This window comes from Nesoenas mayeri (genome assembly GCF_963082525.1).
Source record: "Nesoenas mayeri genome assembly, chromosome: 6".
NCBI lineage: Eukaryota > Metazoa > Chordata > Aves > Columbiformes > Columbidae > Nesoenas > Nesoenas mayeri.
Genome location: NC_137545.1, coordinates 17,131,878 through 17,147,394, shown reverse-complemented (window position 1 = coordinate 17,147,394; position 15,517 = coordinate 17,131,878). Strand labels below are relative to the sequence as shown.

Here is a 15,517-nt window from a genome sequence, read left to right as displayed (position 1 = left end):
GTGGAACTTATATTATGGTAAAAGGTGAATTAGAGTAATGGATTTTGAGGTATTCTAAGACAATTTAAAAAAAAAGAAATAATCAAAAATGCCAAGCCTTCCCCATCTTGTTTGTAATTTTATAACATTTAAAACACTGTAGGGCATCATACAAATGAGGAAGATAGAAGTAGTTCTTAGATAGTTTTACATGTACTGATCTGAATGCATATTGTGAGATGTAGCAGAAAGTTTGGGAAATGAAATTTTGGTTCTGAAGAACAAAATAATTGTTTAGCATTGCAAAAATGTGGGTTTTTTTTCATGTTATGGAAGCAAGGAGAGGGAATTAAGAAAGACCACTGAAAAGGATGTGATACTAGCCAAAACAATGTAATAATAACACTTATGAGAAACTTGATCATGAGAATAGTAAAGAAGAGAAGTGATACCTATTGAATTACTGTGAATATATCTGGTTTTTTTCCTTGACTTCAAAGACATTTGCATTGTTCGGTATACCAGCTATATCAGAGTTAGGTAAAACGGTTATATCTAGCTTCTGATTTAAGTAATTTAAAGCTCACTAAGTAAGCAACATGCCGTGATCACAAAACCATACCTGCAATAAAGTGTTTTGCCCATCTCTGCATCATTAGAAATATTAGTGTAACAGTAGAAATTTACTTCAATTATATTAATGCTTTTAATGAAATGAAACAAAAGGTTCTGTCAGCTGTTTCAGAAAATTTTAGTTTGCTCTGCTTTAGCTTTTGAGATTTCATGGTTGCTTTGCTGGTACAACACTTTTGTTTAAGAGTGTCCCTACAGATTAACTTTGTATTAGTTCAGGAAGGAGACCTCTCCAGTAATAAAGTTTTCTTCATATGGAGGATTGAATGCAGTGGATGTTAAAGTGAATGCAAAATTTACTACTAGTTGTATCCTTACAGTTCAGGTCTGGTGTACCTCTTTTCCACTTGTACTCTTTCAAAATTGCCTCAGAAAATAACAAATAGGAAGAGATGTACAGACAGATGCCTTTTCCTCCAATGCAACAATCCAGAAGGACTGTTGTACGTCTGGCAGAGAGCAGAAGTCTTGCCTACCAGATACTCTGGATAAATTGGGCCACCTAGAGGTAACAACAAAGGAATATACAACAGGGCAACCCAAGTGCCTCAGTTCTACTGAACACACTATACCTCCAACTTCAGGCAGCCTTCCTGGCAAGATATCACTTTTCCTGGGCTCTGATCTCACATCCTTCTGTGATAAAGTCACATATTGATGTTACAATGGGTGTACTTGGCTTCAGCATCTCTGTTTCTCTCTGTGGCTTCTCCAGCAGGTCTAAATGAGTTTAAATCCCTTTTGGGAGCAGTACAACCAACAGATGTCTCATAGTGACATAGGATAGCCTTTACAAAACTAACCAGCATTTATTACTCAACCGGAATGTAAAATGTTATGGTCTTTATGTTATAATAGAAGAGGAAATCTTCCATGCCTGTCCATGTTGCCAGCCTTGTATATCCTTCTGCTTTGCAAAGCCAGCATTTAATTTATTGTGCTCACTCTGCTTTTACCTAAAATGCAGCTTGTATGTGTTTCTGGCTTAAAAATTCCTTGTACATCAGGCTCAGTTAGGAGCAGGAGAAGTCCCTCCAAGTGCCATGACAGTGGCAGCAGAAGTTGTTCTGAAGATGCAGGAAAGGTTCAAAGCCACAGATGCATTATGATGGGGCTAACAAATTACCTTGTCAGTGCTCTACAGTAATTCTTCGTGTGTATATCTGACCCCTGGGAGAAACATCATTTCAGATAATGCAGCCTTTATTGACTGTTGACTGGTAAGAGTGTGTGCATAGACACTCATTAGTGGCTGGTAGTAACTAGCTCATGGGTGGGACACTTTTATTGCCTGATAAACTTTCTGTGCACCTCATGGCTTTTTTAACTGTATTTTAACTTTTTAGTTAACATGTTTTCTTTCCTTTGGATAGGGGTAATTTGGTGGTACCATCTCTAGCCAGCTCCATTCATCTACTGCCAGATATTAATCACAAATAATAGTATTAATAGTTGGTATCTGTTGTTTGTCCCTAGCATCTCTTCAGTCATAACAGCAGGTCCATATTCTATACTCCTAGGAAACAGTGCTAGCTTCTGAAATCTGTACATTTCAGAAGAAGGCTGTGAAAAGCTGATATGAGCAATTAAAAGCTTCTTTTATTGTCCTCTTCACAAAGGAAGGAAACACAGAAGTAGAATGAAACACTCAGTGTGATAGTTTGAGTTGATTTGGTTCCATTATGTGAAGAGGATGATGCCAGGAGGTATTACATTCAGAATGAGATCCCTCTCTGTTCTGGACATGTATGAATTTACACAAGTGGCCATCTCCAGAGTTTATTCCCAATGTTCAAATTCAGATAGTCTTACTTGTCTTATAAGATCTGAGAGAACTTTTATTAAAAAGCTTTTGTTACATGCTGAATATTTCATTTGGTTTTAAGAAGCATGGGGAAGGTGATAAGCCGTGGAATCCATTTGCGTAGTTAAACCAAAGCTGCTTTTGAAATTAGATTTCATTCTGGTCTTCCACTTCCCTCCTTACACCCAGTTTTGCAGATTTCCTTGGCTTTAGGTTTTGCAGTTTGAAGAAAGGATTCTGAATTCCCAAACCTAAGAAGAAACTGTTCTTGTAGCACTTGTTGATTATACTTGCTTCTGTGGAAGGATTTTTGGAAAGGCAAAGGTATTCCCCCATAGTTTGTAAACCTGCTGTTTGCTTTGATTCTGAAGAAATCGCTGATAGTGATGCATAGGAATTTGCAAAACCCTCACAATCAAGGCTTGTAAGGCTAGGATTGTTCTGGTAGCCTGTAGTGATAGACAAGTTGGACTTTATTTGCAAGTGCTTTTGTTTTGCACTGAAAGCTCAGTTCTCTTATAGTGAGATTCTCCTGCATTACAATTGGGTTGATTCAAAACCAAGTATTTATCTGGTCAAAGCATAAATGTATTTGGGATTAAAAAATTCTATTTAAGTGATTTCATCCACTCATTTTAAATGGAGCAGATGTTTTCTATCTTAACATTTACTCTGCATTTTCTAGGATGTGATTTATTGCAAGAAACTACTTAAGCTAGCTTTTTTAGTTAACTAAATATTGGTACCATATGTGAATGCTAGCACATCATAATTAATTGCAAATGGTGACCCTTTTTTTGACCTTAATTTTCCAGCATGCATACACATAATTGAATCAAACTGTTCCAGCAAGTAGCAATAAATAAATATGGCCAGCTGAAATACTTATTTCCAATATTTACCTATGATAGTACAGCTTTTTTTTTTTTTTAATTGAAGATTGGACTGGTTTAAATTACCTGCTAGAATTCAGAATATCAAATAAAGATAACAAGAGGGAATTCAACAAAATGCTCCTGTAGTGTTCAAAAAAGTGAGATTGTTATGTAGTAGGCAAGTATAAACCTGGCATCTATAAAGGTTGTGCTATCTTCCTCACATTTGCAAACTTACTAAGAATCCATTCAGGTTGTGGAACTTGAGTGTGTAGTAATGTTTTAACTACTTAGCATCTAGGAGTAGCTTGTTATTGAGTACTTTTTGAAAACTCTGTAAGTTTATTAATTATAGAATTTTGTGATGATAACATCTGTAGTGTAATCTCATGCTTTTTATTTGTGGTTAATTTTAGGCCGTTTGAAGTCAAATACATTTCCTCATAAACCTCTGGCTTTATTTAATGCAAAGTGTTTTAGGGTCTAAACTCTTACCTAACTGCATGGACTCCCCTTGAAGTCTGTAGATCTCTGGAAGCTTAAATGACTTTTTGAATTGGGCTGGATGTGCCTGGGACAAAACTCTCCGAAACTGTATGTGTGATTTTTAATTAGGATTAAACATAGTCTTTGGGAGTGAGGTCAAAAGCAACTTGCTGTAGCTCTTCGTCTGATGCAGTCTACTCCTCCCCCTTCAGTAACTCGAGTTTTGCTGCCTGTCATCATGAAGGAAAATTTCCAACTTACCATCTTCACAGGGTAATGTAATAGGGGCACAGTCCCTGGTCATCCTCCACTGCTGTCACAGTGGGAAGCATATTGATGTGGCTACTTGGATGAACCATGGAGTCCTTGTCAGTTGGAAGGGTTGCCTTGCCTTCTGTTTTAGTGTGTTAGGAGCTGGGGCTTGGTTTTTTTAATCTGATTATGCAACTGGTTTGTTTTCTCTTTTAAGATATGAAATAAAAGCTGCCAAAGACCAGGAACGGTACAACAGAGATGTTGAGAAAGCTATGGGGCAGACAGCGCACCGATCAGCAAAGGAGACAGAAAAAAAGAAATCCAAGCTGAAGACTTCCCCATCCAACCAGCAGAAGCTTAGCAAGATGTTTAATGTTCAAATTGAAAAGAAGTGCAAACCTGAACTGCCTGTGAAAATTGTGACAGTGCCTTTTAATCTGAGTTCCTGTAAATGTCAGGTTCAAAGACAAGAGAAAAATTATTCTGATGAACATGAGCTTTTCCTGATCCGTCGTCAGAGTTTTCCTGATGTCTGGATGCTTGCTACTGAAAAAAAGCTGATGTTGCTGAATCCATATAGATTGGAAGAAGCCCTGCTATGTAAAAGATTACTGATGAATCATAAGCTTCCAGTAGAGAAACTGGACACACCAATTGTGTTAACAGACAGGTATAGTACAATTGAGCAAAAATTTATGCATTATTTCAAGTATCATTTGATAATTAGTTACAGAAAACTCCGCTAATGTCCTGATTGCTAAATCTGTGATTATTTACATATTTGTAAATATGAATTTTGACCATTTGTCAATTTCTTTCCCCAGAGGAACATTTAGTGCTCCATATTTTCACAACTTTGCTCTAGCTCACTTTCCCCCATTGATTATGTAATTACATGCCTAAAAATGGTTACTTTTAAAGATATGTGAATAGCTGCTATTTCATTTCTTTAAACAAATTACTTTTTCAGAATGCTTTTAAAAATCTTGGTCACTTTTAATCACTTAACTACTCTTTACTTTTCTCATAGTTTTTATTTTCAAATTAAGGGTTTTGGATTTTAACCCTTTGGGAACTTTTTTTTTTTTCACCAGTCTTCTTGGTGGATCTCAGTATATGGCTGCTCTTTATAAAATGCGGAAGGATTCCCGGAGTTTGAGTGGCTCGGGTTATTTGTCAGATCCAAGGCTTGTAGCAAATGGTTTCCAGATAACAGTGATAGAAGGTATGATGGTTTTAAAATCTTATAATCATATTGGATCTTGTTTCTTCTGATTTAATGATATAAGTAATTGTTGATGTAGATCATAGTATTCTACATCATTTGAAGCCCTAGCATCCTGCTTTCCTTAATACTGAGATTTTATTACCTGGCAAAGAATGTAATGTTGTATGTAGAGCACTGAGTAGTGGAAACTGATAGCTGAACAGAAAACTTTAAAAGTATTTCAAAGAATGCTCTGAAATCCACATTTCCCTGACTTGTATGATTTTCTTCTTTTCTCAAAATGCTAGACGTCAATATCCTTAATTGCTATTCTGACAGAATTTAGATTAAACTGTTGAGATTTCCTTAGGCCTGGCAGCTTCTTTCAAGGTGACAGTTAATTGCTGAATCTTCTGAAGCATGTGCTTTAGCTGACTGCTGTTGAGCAGTGGAGGAGGTCCAGTAAGGAGCTGGGTCTGGTTTTTGATGTCCTTTCATATCAGGGTTGTAACATGGAGCCTAAAGGGGCCAGTAAAGAGAGGGTGACAGGATCACCATCACACCTTGGATAGGGTTCAATGTGAACTTTTTTTTGAAATGGCCTACTTTTCAATGTCTCTATGGCAATCACAGAATAAATCTGTTTCATCTGAGATCCTTTTAACTTAGCAAGAGAGATCAAATGTTTATACATTTTTCTGAGGAATGATTTATAGGGATGCTGTTGGAGACCCAGGGGCAACCCACCCAGGGTCAGTTCTGCAGACTAGAATTTCTCTAGCAGAATTCCAAGGAAAGCAAACATCTTTGAAGGTAGTACCTAGCTGACAGCTCAGAAGAAGATTCCCTATAAGAGCTGTTAGAAATGCTATAGCTTCATGTGTTATAGATCCCCACATATGTACAGTGATGACAGATCTACTGTAGCATATGGGATCTTTTAAGGGTAGATACAAAAAAGGGATGTAGAGCAACTTCTTCACTCAGAGCCTGGCTCTTGGGAAGAACAGAGTCTAAGCTGTTCTCTTTACTGAATCATGCACAGCAAAACCAAGGGAACTTCCTTCTCACGGGCTAAATCTGTAGATAAATAGCAAAAACTTTGTAGGAGGTGTTCATAGTGATAATCTTAGAGAAATAAAGGCATATTGTTAAGAGGCAGCTCTTAAAAGGTTTATTCAGTATAGGGATTATTGCTTAGCCTTTTTGCTCACATACCTTTTTTCTTTTTTTTTTCCCCTCACTTCCTGATATCCTAAGTTTGCTCAAAATCTAATTAATATAAACTGGATATGAATAAATTGTATGTGGATAAATTGAATGTGGAAATTCAAAGACAGTTTATAGGTGGTTGGCCAGTCTTGTGGTTCAGGAGATGGACAACTAGTTTTAAGATAGGTAGTTTAAGAGCAGAATTGTACAATGTAACAGCAAGGGGCTCAACACGGTAACCATGAAGTAGTAACTGTCTTCCAAGCCTGTGTTCCTAAGTATGTAAAATTAAGGAAATGAAATCTTGTGAGAAAACTGTTCTCATGTGATTTGCAGTTCTTGAAAGTAAAAGTGCTTTATACGCACTATGCAGGTTGATGCCCTGTGGTTGTAGACTTGATCAGTACCATACGGCCAGCTCTTATGAAGAATGGGAATCTAATTCAGTTCTTTGTCCCAGTCTTGCACTTTAACTACTTGAATGAAACATTAATAACATCTGAGGCTTGTCAGTCACGTTTGTAAGCTTCTGCTGATGACATCATAGCAGTTACAGCCTCTGTTATTAAAAGAACATACCATTGAAGATGAAGGTAGAAATACCAGCAAACAAACAGAATTTCTCCCAGCCTTTTTCCCAACTCACCTAAGGATTTTTACTTAATACTTCATCAGCCGCTCCTTTTTCTTTTTTTCTTAAACTCATCCCTCAAATATGCTATTTTCTACAGATATGCTACTATCTTCCACAAGTACTCATTAAAGCTGTCTTTAGAAAGACAGATGTTAATTATTAGCACTCCTCACATGTGTCACTCTGGGAATTTCCCTATGCAATTTAAGGTTCTTTAATTTATAGATTCTTCTTGTATAATCTTTATGGAAAGTGACCTGCAGACCAGGAGTGATTTGTCCCACTTATGCCTGAGTATTCTATAGGATTTCTCAACTTTGACAGAACAAGTTCATCTCATAAAACATTCTTTACCAACCTTATAGAAGCATTTTTTTATTCACTGTCTGAATTCAGGAACTATTTTTGTGGTTTTTTAAACTCAGACACAGCCTGAAAGATGGACATTTGCTCAGATGTTGTTGAACTAGAAGTTGCCTCAGAAAAGTTTTATTTCTTTAGGATATGTTATTAATGGTCTGAGTCAGAGGTTGCCACTTTACGTGGTGGATGATACCATCACAGCTCGCTGGCATTTGTGGAGACATGTCGAGAGCAGCTGGAGAATTTCACCTTAGCACACCTTTGGATAGTTTTTACAAGAGTGTGAGAGTTCCAGACCTTACTTGTCTATTTAAGTCTGTCCTTTGAATGCTGTCATATCCTAAGACAGGAATGTAATTCACCATTGTTACATGTTGTTCAAAGACTCTGTATGATTGCAGGTCATATTCCTAGTCATTCCAGGTGTCCTAGGATCTTGGACATGCCCTTTCTTCTCTTTTTGGTAGACTAAGATCTTTTGAAGTACCTCTTTGTTTCTCTTTATACTGACTGCTCAGCAGTCTAATGAGTTTTCAACTAGGCTTTTCTCTGGGTAGCTGACAGTGAAAAACATGTTGTGAAATATTTGAGAAAAAGCTTCTTGCTGTACTCATGTCAGTTAGGCAAAATCAATGGTTTCTTTGTGCAACGTGACAGTTGTGATTTGCAAAGCTGTGACACTGAGCTCCAGTCCATCTTCCACTGCCCTCCCGCCCTCTCATGTTCTGGTCTTACGTCAAGTGATGCTACCTTGGGGAGAGCAGTCTGTTTGCTTTTACTTAACTCAGTATTCTGAGATCTGCCAGGCATTTGTTTGCTGGGTATACCTTGCAATGACCCCTACATACAGAGAAGCATTTCAAGAAGTAAGATGGATTACTTTCCATCCAGTTCTTCTTAAGATGTGTTTGTTATATGTACCTTCACAACACATCTGGCTGTTTCCCTCCGTGAAAGTCCAATAGGGAGATGTGAATTCTTGTCTGGAAAGGAACTGAGAGCAAGGAACCCATTTAACCTGTTTTTGTAACCATGGTGGGCTTTGAGCCATGCTCCAAAGCAGGCTTTTAGGGTAGAATTGTCTGCCCAAATGCATATGTGTACCCAGCATATGTATATACAATGAATGTGCTTACAAGACCTAACAGGGCAGTAACTGGTAAATACTCCATCTTCCTTGGTAATATAAGCTGCCTCAGCTCTTGTAACTGACCAGTGGAAAAATCCTGCTGGTACTAAATTTGAGTTTGATTTTGACTGTAGACTGGAAGATACATAGTCTTATAGTGTCACCTAATCTAAGTGGCAGCTGGAAGCGAAGTATTTTTCCTGGCCGTCAAGAGAGAATTAGCCCAAGATGATTGTGAGTGCTTTGTTTGGAAAGAGAAAGGGGAAATTCGTAGCAATGAGAAATCCACATTTTTAGTCAATTGGAAGCTAGTTTATTCTCCGAAATATTTTACTTGGAAGTTGCAAAGTGTTTCATAGAAGCTACCGTGGAAACTGCTGTTTGAATACTCTAAGCTCTTAATGTATATTTTGTCAAAAATTTACAAGTACACTGAGTCTCAAACATCTGCTTATATCATCAAATGTTGCCAATATCAGAATTCCTGCAAAGACTTCCAGATAACTATATGTTAATCAGCATGCAGTAGGTTACTTTTCAGTCTGAAGAATGTAAGCAGAGGAAGAGAATGGCACACAAACAGATACCAAAGAAGAAAACTTCTCTTAGTCAGGATTTGGATTATTTATTCTGATGTTACATTCTTCAGAGCCCCCTTTGACTTTCAGATTAATAAGCAATATGGTGAAGTCAAATCTGGCTGTCAGAATTTGCAGACAGGAAGATTTCCATTGGTAAAACTGAAGAATATCAAGCATTAGCAGTCTTGTTAGCGTGTATGATGGGTTTACTGGATTTGCAAAAAGAAAAAAAAAAATCACAAATTCAGAACCTCATTGCCATGAAATTTTAAGAGGAAGCACTAGAAATATAAATTTTTAAGCTGAAAATCCTAACACTTGAAACTTAACAAAATGTTGTGTCCCATCTTTGGTTGCATATAGAGGTGGTTACTGAAAGGTTGTTAAATAGACTAAGTTCTCGTTTTAGAGAGAAAGCAGCATAATGAAATGGTCTGGAACAGTTACTCAAAACTAGCTTTTTGTTAAAGCAACACTGGGATAAAAATGAAGCTAAAAGAGCTGAAGGAGATTAAAATCAGACTTTATTTTTTGCTCCTGTCTCTTACTGGCAACCTTTTCTGTGGGGAAATATTGGCACAGTACATAATCTTATCTCACCTTTAGTAAATGGCAAACTTTCAGATAGTTTCACATTTTGCTTTAAGCTGAATCTGATCACAGGCTTACAGCAGTACCTGAAAAACACATCTGTTTTTGCAGAGGAAGACAGTGCTGGGTGAAAAAGAAAAGAAAGTTTCAGGTTTAAAGCAGTGTTAGATATGTAGCTGGAAGGAGATTATATGGTTTGTTGGCAGGGGAAACATATATCAAATTCACACTTTGGTCAAAGTATCTCTTACCCTTAAGCTTAAAAAGGCCCAGCAGTGCTATTTACCTGGTGACACGCACGTACTTAGAAAAATTTTCAACCTGCACAGTCCTCCTGTTCAGCTGTGCTCTTATTTATTGACCATCAAACAGTTCTTGGTCATACAAACAGTCTCCTACTAGCTAATGAAAGTACCTTGAGATGACTTACATTGCATGTATATGTCCTCTCACTTCTGAAATATTTGACATTGTTGTTCACATTAGGAACATGAATGATCCCTTATCACATTATTAGTTTAATCCACTTTGTAGCACTCTATTTGCCTGCAGTTTTTCTGACTTGGCAAAAACCATTTGTGACTCAGGTTGAATATAATTTCTCCTACCTAGGACTATTGCACTAGAGTGAATTTATTTCATTTATGAATTGTATTCTTCCACAATCTCCCTGTGAAGCTCTCTACTTCTAGACTTGTAGTGGAGGAAAAGGGAAGGTGGCTGTGCTGGTTGGGTTGGGATTTCTGTGCACCCAACATGAATGAACAGAGGAGCTCTGAAGGACTCTGGGAGTGAGTCTGGCTGCTGGAGAACTTGCTTCTGACGGGGAATGGAAGAAAAGTTAGGTGTACAGTAGAAATTCCATTGAAATTTTTTGCAAGTAATGCGAATGAGAGGTGAAATCTCTTACACCTCACAGGTTGAATAGGTATTTTTGTTGTTTAAATGCTTTCTTCATCATTCCTATTCAGAGTGATACCTGCTGCAGCACTGATATCACTTGAATGATTGTATGAACTCTGTTACAGAGCCTTCAGTTAAATGGGCTTGAATTCTTCCTCTGCTGTGGTAGGAGAAAAAACTGCTTTTTATTTCAGTAGAAGCGTTTGTTACAATAAAATATTTGAACTTTACAGATGTTTAAACCAATTATGTAAGAAATAGTGCCAACACTTAAAACACAATTTAGTTTGAAAAAAATTGTTGCTAACTTCTACTGTTGTAATTACATGTATGTTCTAATTAAAGCCAAAAAAACTTTAATTAAAGCTCTGTTCAAGACTGGAAATGCTGCAAAATGTTTCAAGCATTTAAACAGTCCCAACTAGGATTTGAATTAAAATAAGCTGAGTCATTTGTGATGTGAAGAGGCACACATCATCATAATGAAAGATTGGACAAATAAGTGCTTTTCATTCCAAGGGAGGAGCAAAAAAAAGTTTCCCAATTGTATTAAATTTGAGAGACTAATTTACTAAGTGATTTTTGTATCGGTTTAATTTTCTCTGAATTGTTCTAGAATAGAAATGATAGCAGTGTATAAAGTACTGTTTTGGTTTTGTATTTTCAGGTGCAGAATGCCATCTGGAAATAGAAGGGATAGCTAATTGTCTGCCCTATTATGGTATTTCTGATTTGAAAGAAATTCTGAAGGCAGTAGTTGATGGAAATGCAAAGGAAGTACATGAATGTAGGCCTCTCAAAGTGATAAATTACTTGGAGGTAAGACAGAAGTTTGCTTTTAAGTATTAGCCAGCTAAGCTTATAATTCTTAAACAGCTTGAAAATCTTTCTTCAGCTTTCTGTTTTAGTTAAGGTAGTTCTGTTCTATGCAGAAGTTATTTTTGAATAGGAGAATGTCATATCCTCTCTGAGGTGTGTGAGTTTTGCATTGTTTACCAAAATACTTCCATCAGATATTTCCAAAACCAGTCTCCCAATGTGATATAATACATGCTGAGAGCTGGTGTTCACTAAGTGATTCTACATAGGCAGTTTTCAGGCTAGAAAGACATTCTCCATGTTACAATACGAAACTGCCATGAGATTGCTTTCAAAGTCCAGAAGGCAGTTGAATCCAGAACAGTCATCAGGATTTAACTCCTTTAAAAATAAGTCTGTGAAGAAGTTATAAAATGGTCTAAGGTAATACTGTATGAAAAGTAGGCATTAGTTGAAGCTTAATTCTCATGTAAAGCTCAAAGAGATATACATTGTGAAAATCAGAAAGTTCACAATTTCCACTTGAAGAAGAATACCTGTTATTCATTTAAAGAAAGGGCAGAGATAGACAAATGAAAACACTTCCTTTTTGCTAAAAAAGCAAGCACTCCGTGGAATTAAGACATTGAAGTAACAAATGAAGAGTTGCATGTGGTGAAACCCGTATGCTTCTGCAAATGCTTGTGTTTAGTTAACATCAGTAACTTCTGCAATTAAAGGAAGTACGTACTGACAACCTACAGAGCCTTGTAAGTCCACTCTGTTCAATATGTTATTAAGTTCTTGGGTGCCCTGGCAGAGAGGAAACCGTGTGTTCTTCACACGCAGCCAGCATTATTAGTTGCCAGAAACATGGTACTTGAGTAAAAGGATCTTTACAGAAGTTATTATGCAACAGTTGAGACTGGAATGACTCTTGTTAATATTTGATATGCAAATAGATAAAATCATCCATCCAGACAAAATAGTGGGCGTGAAGTTTCAGAAACAAGTAATATTTGTGGTACTGGTTGAAGCTGAGTAATTAACAATAGTAGTTTTCTGTCACTTACTGTCTAGATGTTTCACTAATGCTATCTTTAATCCCAGTTCTTAAGATCTCTACCAAAATAAATGTTAAGTCTTATTTAAGTGCTTGCTAACATGCTTTCCTGAATTGGGTTACTTCAAAATGGGACCTAGGCATTTATACAGAATATGTGTTTCACTTTTTAAACAGTTATTATACAAACCTTTCCCTGTCTTTTGGGAGCAGTAAGTTTACAGCTGCTATTGTGTACTACTGAACCATTCTTGTGCACTCATGAAGGAAGCTTAAAGAAGAGATGAGTTACGTGTTGAGACAGGAATGATTTGTAACTTGGTTTGGGGGTGGAAGCTTTATTTCCTCAGCTTACAAATAGCCATCAGTCAGATTGAAGGGGATGGAGTTGATTTATGTATATATATAGAGAGAGATATTGACACATGCACACGTATGTGTATCTATATACAGATATATGTAGGTATACACATATACATATGAAGGTATATATCAAGAGATTATCAAAGGAAGGCTTATTAAGAGCACTGTTGATCCTGCAAGGAACTGTTAGAAAGAAGATGCGTGTGCAGCAGTAACAGTAGCTGGAAAATATTAAATACTAACTGGGAAGTATATGGTTTGCTGTCATGGAAAAAAAAAAATGACAAATAAGCACTGAGGGGTTTTTTTGCCATTCTTGGGAGTAAACACTGGAAACACCATTCACTGTCGTGTTCAGAATTGAAACTTCTATCATAAGTTTTATGTTTGAGCAGGCATGTCTGCAGTTTTTGCTCTTTTGGTAGACCCAGAAAAAAGAACAGTGTGATGCCTAAAGCAGCAGCCTTCCTAGGTAGAAAATAATCCACAGTGATGTTTTTTTCCACTTGGAGGCATGGGAAAAGATTCCAGACTAACAAATTGAGAAGATTCAGATTAAAAGATTATGAATGCTGCTTCAGGTTTGTACAATGTAAAGGGAGGTTGCCTGCCACTTCCCTTTGTGTCTAGGCAACACAGAAGAGAAAGCCATGGCAGCAAGGCCCATCTTGGAGGAGGAAACAAAAAAACTGACAACTTCTTTTTGAAGTTGCTTGATTATTTGAGGGTGGGTGCTTCAGTAATTGTGTTTAGCAGTCACTTCTGCTTTCTAGTATTGAGAGATAACTGGATGCAATAGACAATATTTAATACAACATTAATAGAAAGTTTCACTATAGCATATTTACAGTTTTGTTTTGCTGACTGTTAAACTTCATTTACGTTAGTTCTAAAGTTTGTGGTGTAGAATGTATCCTGTGAGCTGGTAAACATCTTCAGCCGATACTGGTGCCAAGAGGAAATAAGATATTCAGGAACACATAGCACGTTGCAAAAGTGGACCCTAAAGGAAAGAGTACAAGCATGACCAGGAGATGGACTTGGTGTGACTCCATTGTACGAGTGTCATTAAATCAGTGATAAGATATGTTTAGAGTTACGTTTGGACTTCTGGGATTCGGAATATGTATCAGCAGAAGAGAGAAGAGGGACCTTTAAACGGTGTGTGCTGAATTTGTACTTTGTGGTAGCCTCAGGTTAATGTGTTAAAAATTGGTACTTTAAAACTGTTGACTTTTTGTGTTTGTTTTTCCTTTCCACAGGGAGAAGCAGTACGTTTAGCTCGGCAGCTGCCATTACATTTGTCAAAAGAAGACGTACAAAACAAAATTTACAGGATGATGCAACAGCTTGGAAAGGAAAATAAAGGCTGTGTTCATGGTCGTCCTTTTTGTTGTCACTTAGCAGATATTCCAGAAGATGACAAGCACAACTCCACGGAAATTATTGAGTAAATGGAACATTTTGTTTGGGATCATATATCTCTTGCTTAATTTTGATCATTATTCTGTAATTTCAGTATGTTTTGTGCAAAGCTTTTGTATAATGACTTTTCATTATCGTATGTTCACACTCTAGAGACATATTTATTTAAATTCAAATACTACTTTAAAACTGGAAATAAATACTGTAGAGAAACAGTTTACCACTATTTTTAAAAGAGTTTGTTAAAGAAATGTTCTCAAGTGGTTTGATGCTTTCCTTATTGCTGCAGGTTTAGAAAATATCAGTATGTCAAGAAGATTTAGATGGGAAGTGGCTAGAACTTGCTTTCATGAGAGCCTGGCAAAGTTTATTGTACTAAGGATATAAAATGTTAATTTTCAAAGGAGTGCCAGATAGCGGTAGGTATTTAAATGTGGCATTGCCATATGCAATTATTGTTGTTACACTTTTATGGTGTTGCATTTGTATTTCAAAGTTGTTAACTGGCACAAATGAGTATTGAAGTCCTCATGTCCAGGCTTCAAAAAGCTTTTCTCTAAACCGTGCAAATAATTCAGAGTATTTTTAACCTTAGCTTACAAAAGTATGATTCTTAAAAATATAGTACACTCTTAAAACTTTAAACAAAAACTGGCCAATGACTTGAAAGCTGAAGGGAGCAGAGTCACAGAGTGCAGATTGGCACTGAAAGCATATGCAGATATGTGTGTTGGTGCAGTGCTACACAGGAGCTGTTTGGGGTTGGGAGACATAAGCAGTCCTTGCTCAAAGAGAATGTGGCATAATCAGGGCAAAGTCTGGTGTATAGAGAGCTACTGCTTCAGGTAAACTTGTTCATTCTCTTTCTACTGGCAGGCAATGTTTACTCTTCTATTTCAAATAGTATCAGCTTCTCTAATCTGCCCAGTTATGCCTTCTGTGCACAACAGATGGAACATCTGTGGAATAATATGTTTTAAAAGTTTCAAGAAGGACCACCTGAAAAATCCTGTCTCTCCACAGTTGTTCTGCTGTAGCAAATCTCTACATGATGCAAACATGGTGGTTGGGCTGAGCTTTGTAGTGTTTCTATGGCTGCTAGGCAGATGGGTGAAGGTTGGCAAAGGGGCCTGAATGCAGACTGGTTTGTGGCCAGGGGTGTCAGACCAGACAAGCAAATCTACAATCTGAAAGTGTAAATTATCTGTGGCTCTGT

The 15,517-nt window shown here is 37.0% G+C and overlaps 1 protein-coding gene across 1 annotated transcript in view; it reads left to right on the top strand.

Annotated features, from left to right (window-relative positions):
• PMS1 (PMS1 homolog 1, mismatch repair system component) overlaps nucleotides 1–14,330 on the top strand; it is a gene marked incomplete at both ends in the record, with an annotated part of 41,171 nt that extends 26,841 nt beyond the window's left edge. The window contains 4 exons of the mRNA XM_080346947.1: nucleotides 4,247–4,702; nucleotides 5,127–5,257; nucleotides 11,320–11,471; nucleotides 14,139–14,330. Coding sequence (XP_080203073.1) covers nucleotides 4,247–4,702; nucleotides 5,127–5,257; nucleotides 11,320–11,471; nucleotides 14,139–14,330 — 931 coding nt within the window. The remainder of the gene's footprint in view (nucleotides 1–4,246; nucleotides 4,703–5,126; nucleotides 5,258–11,319; nucleotides 11,472–14,138) is intronic.
• Nucleotides 14,331–15,517: the final 1,187 nt, after the last annotated feature.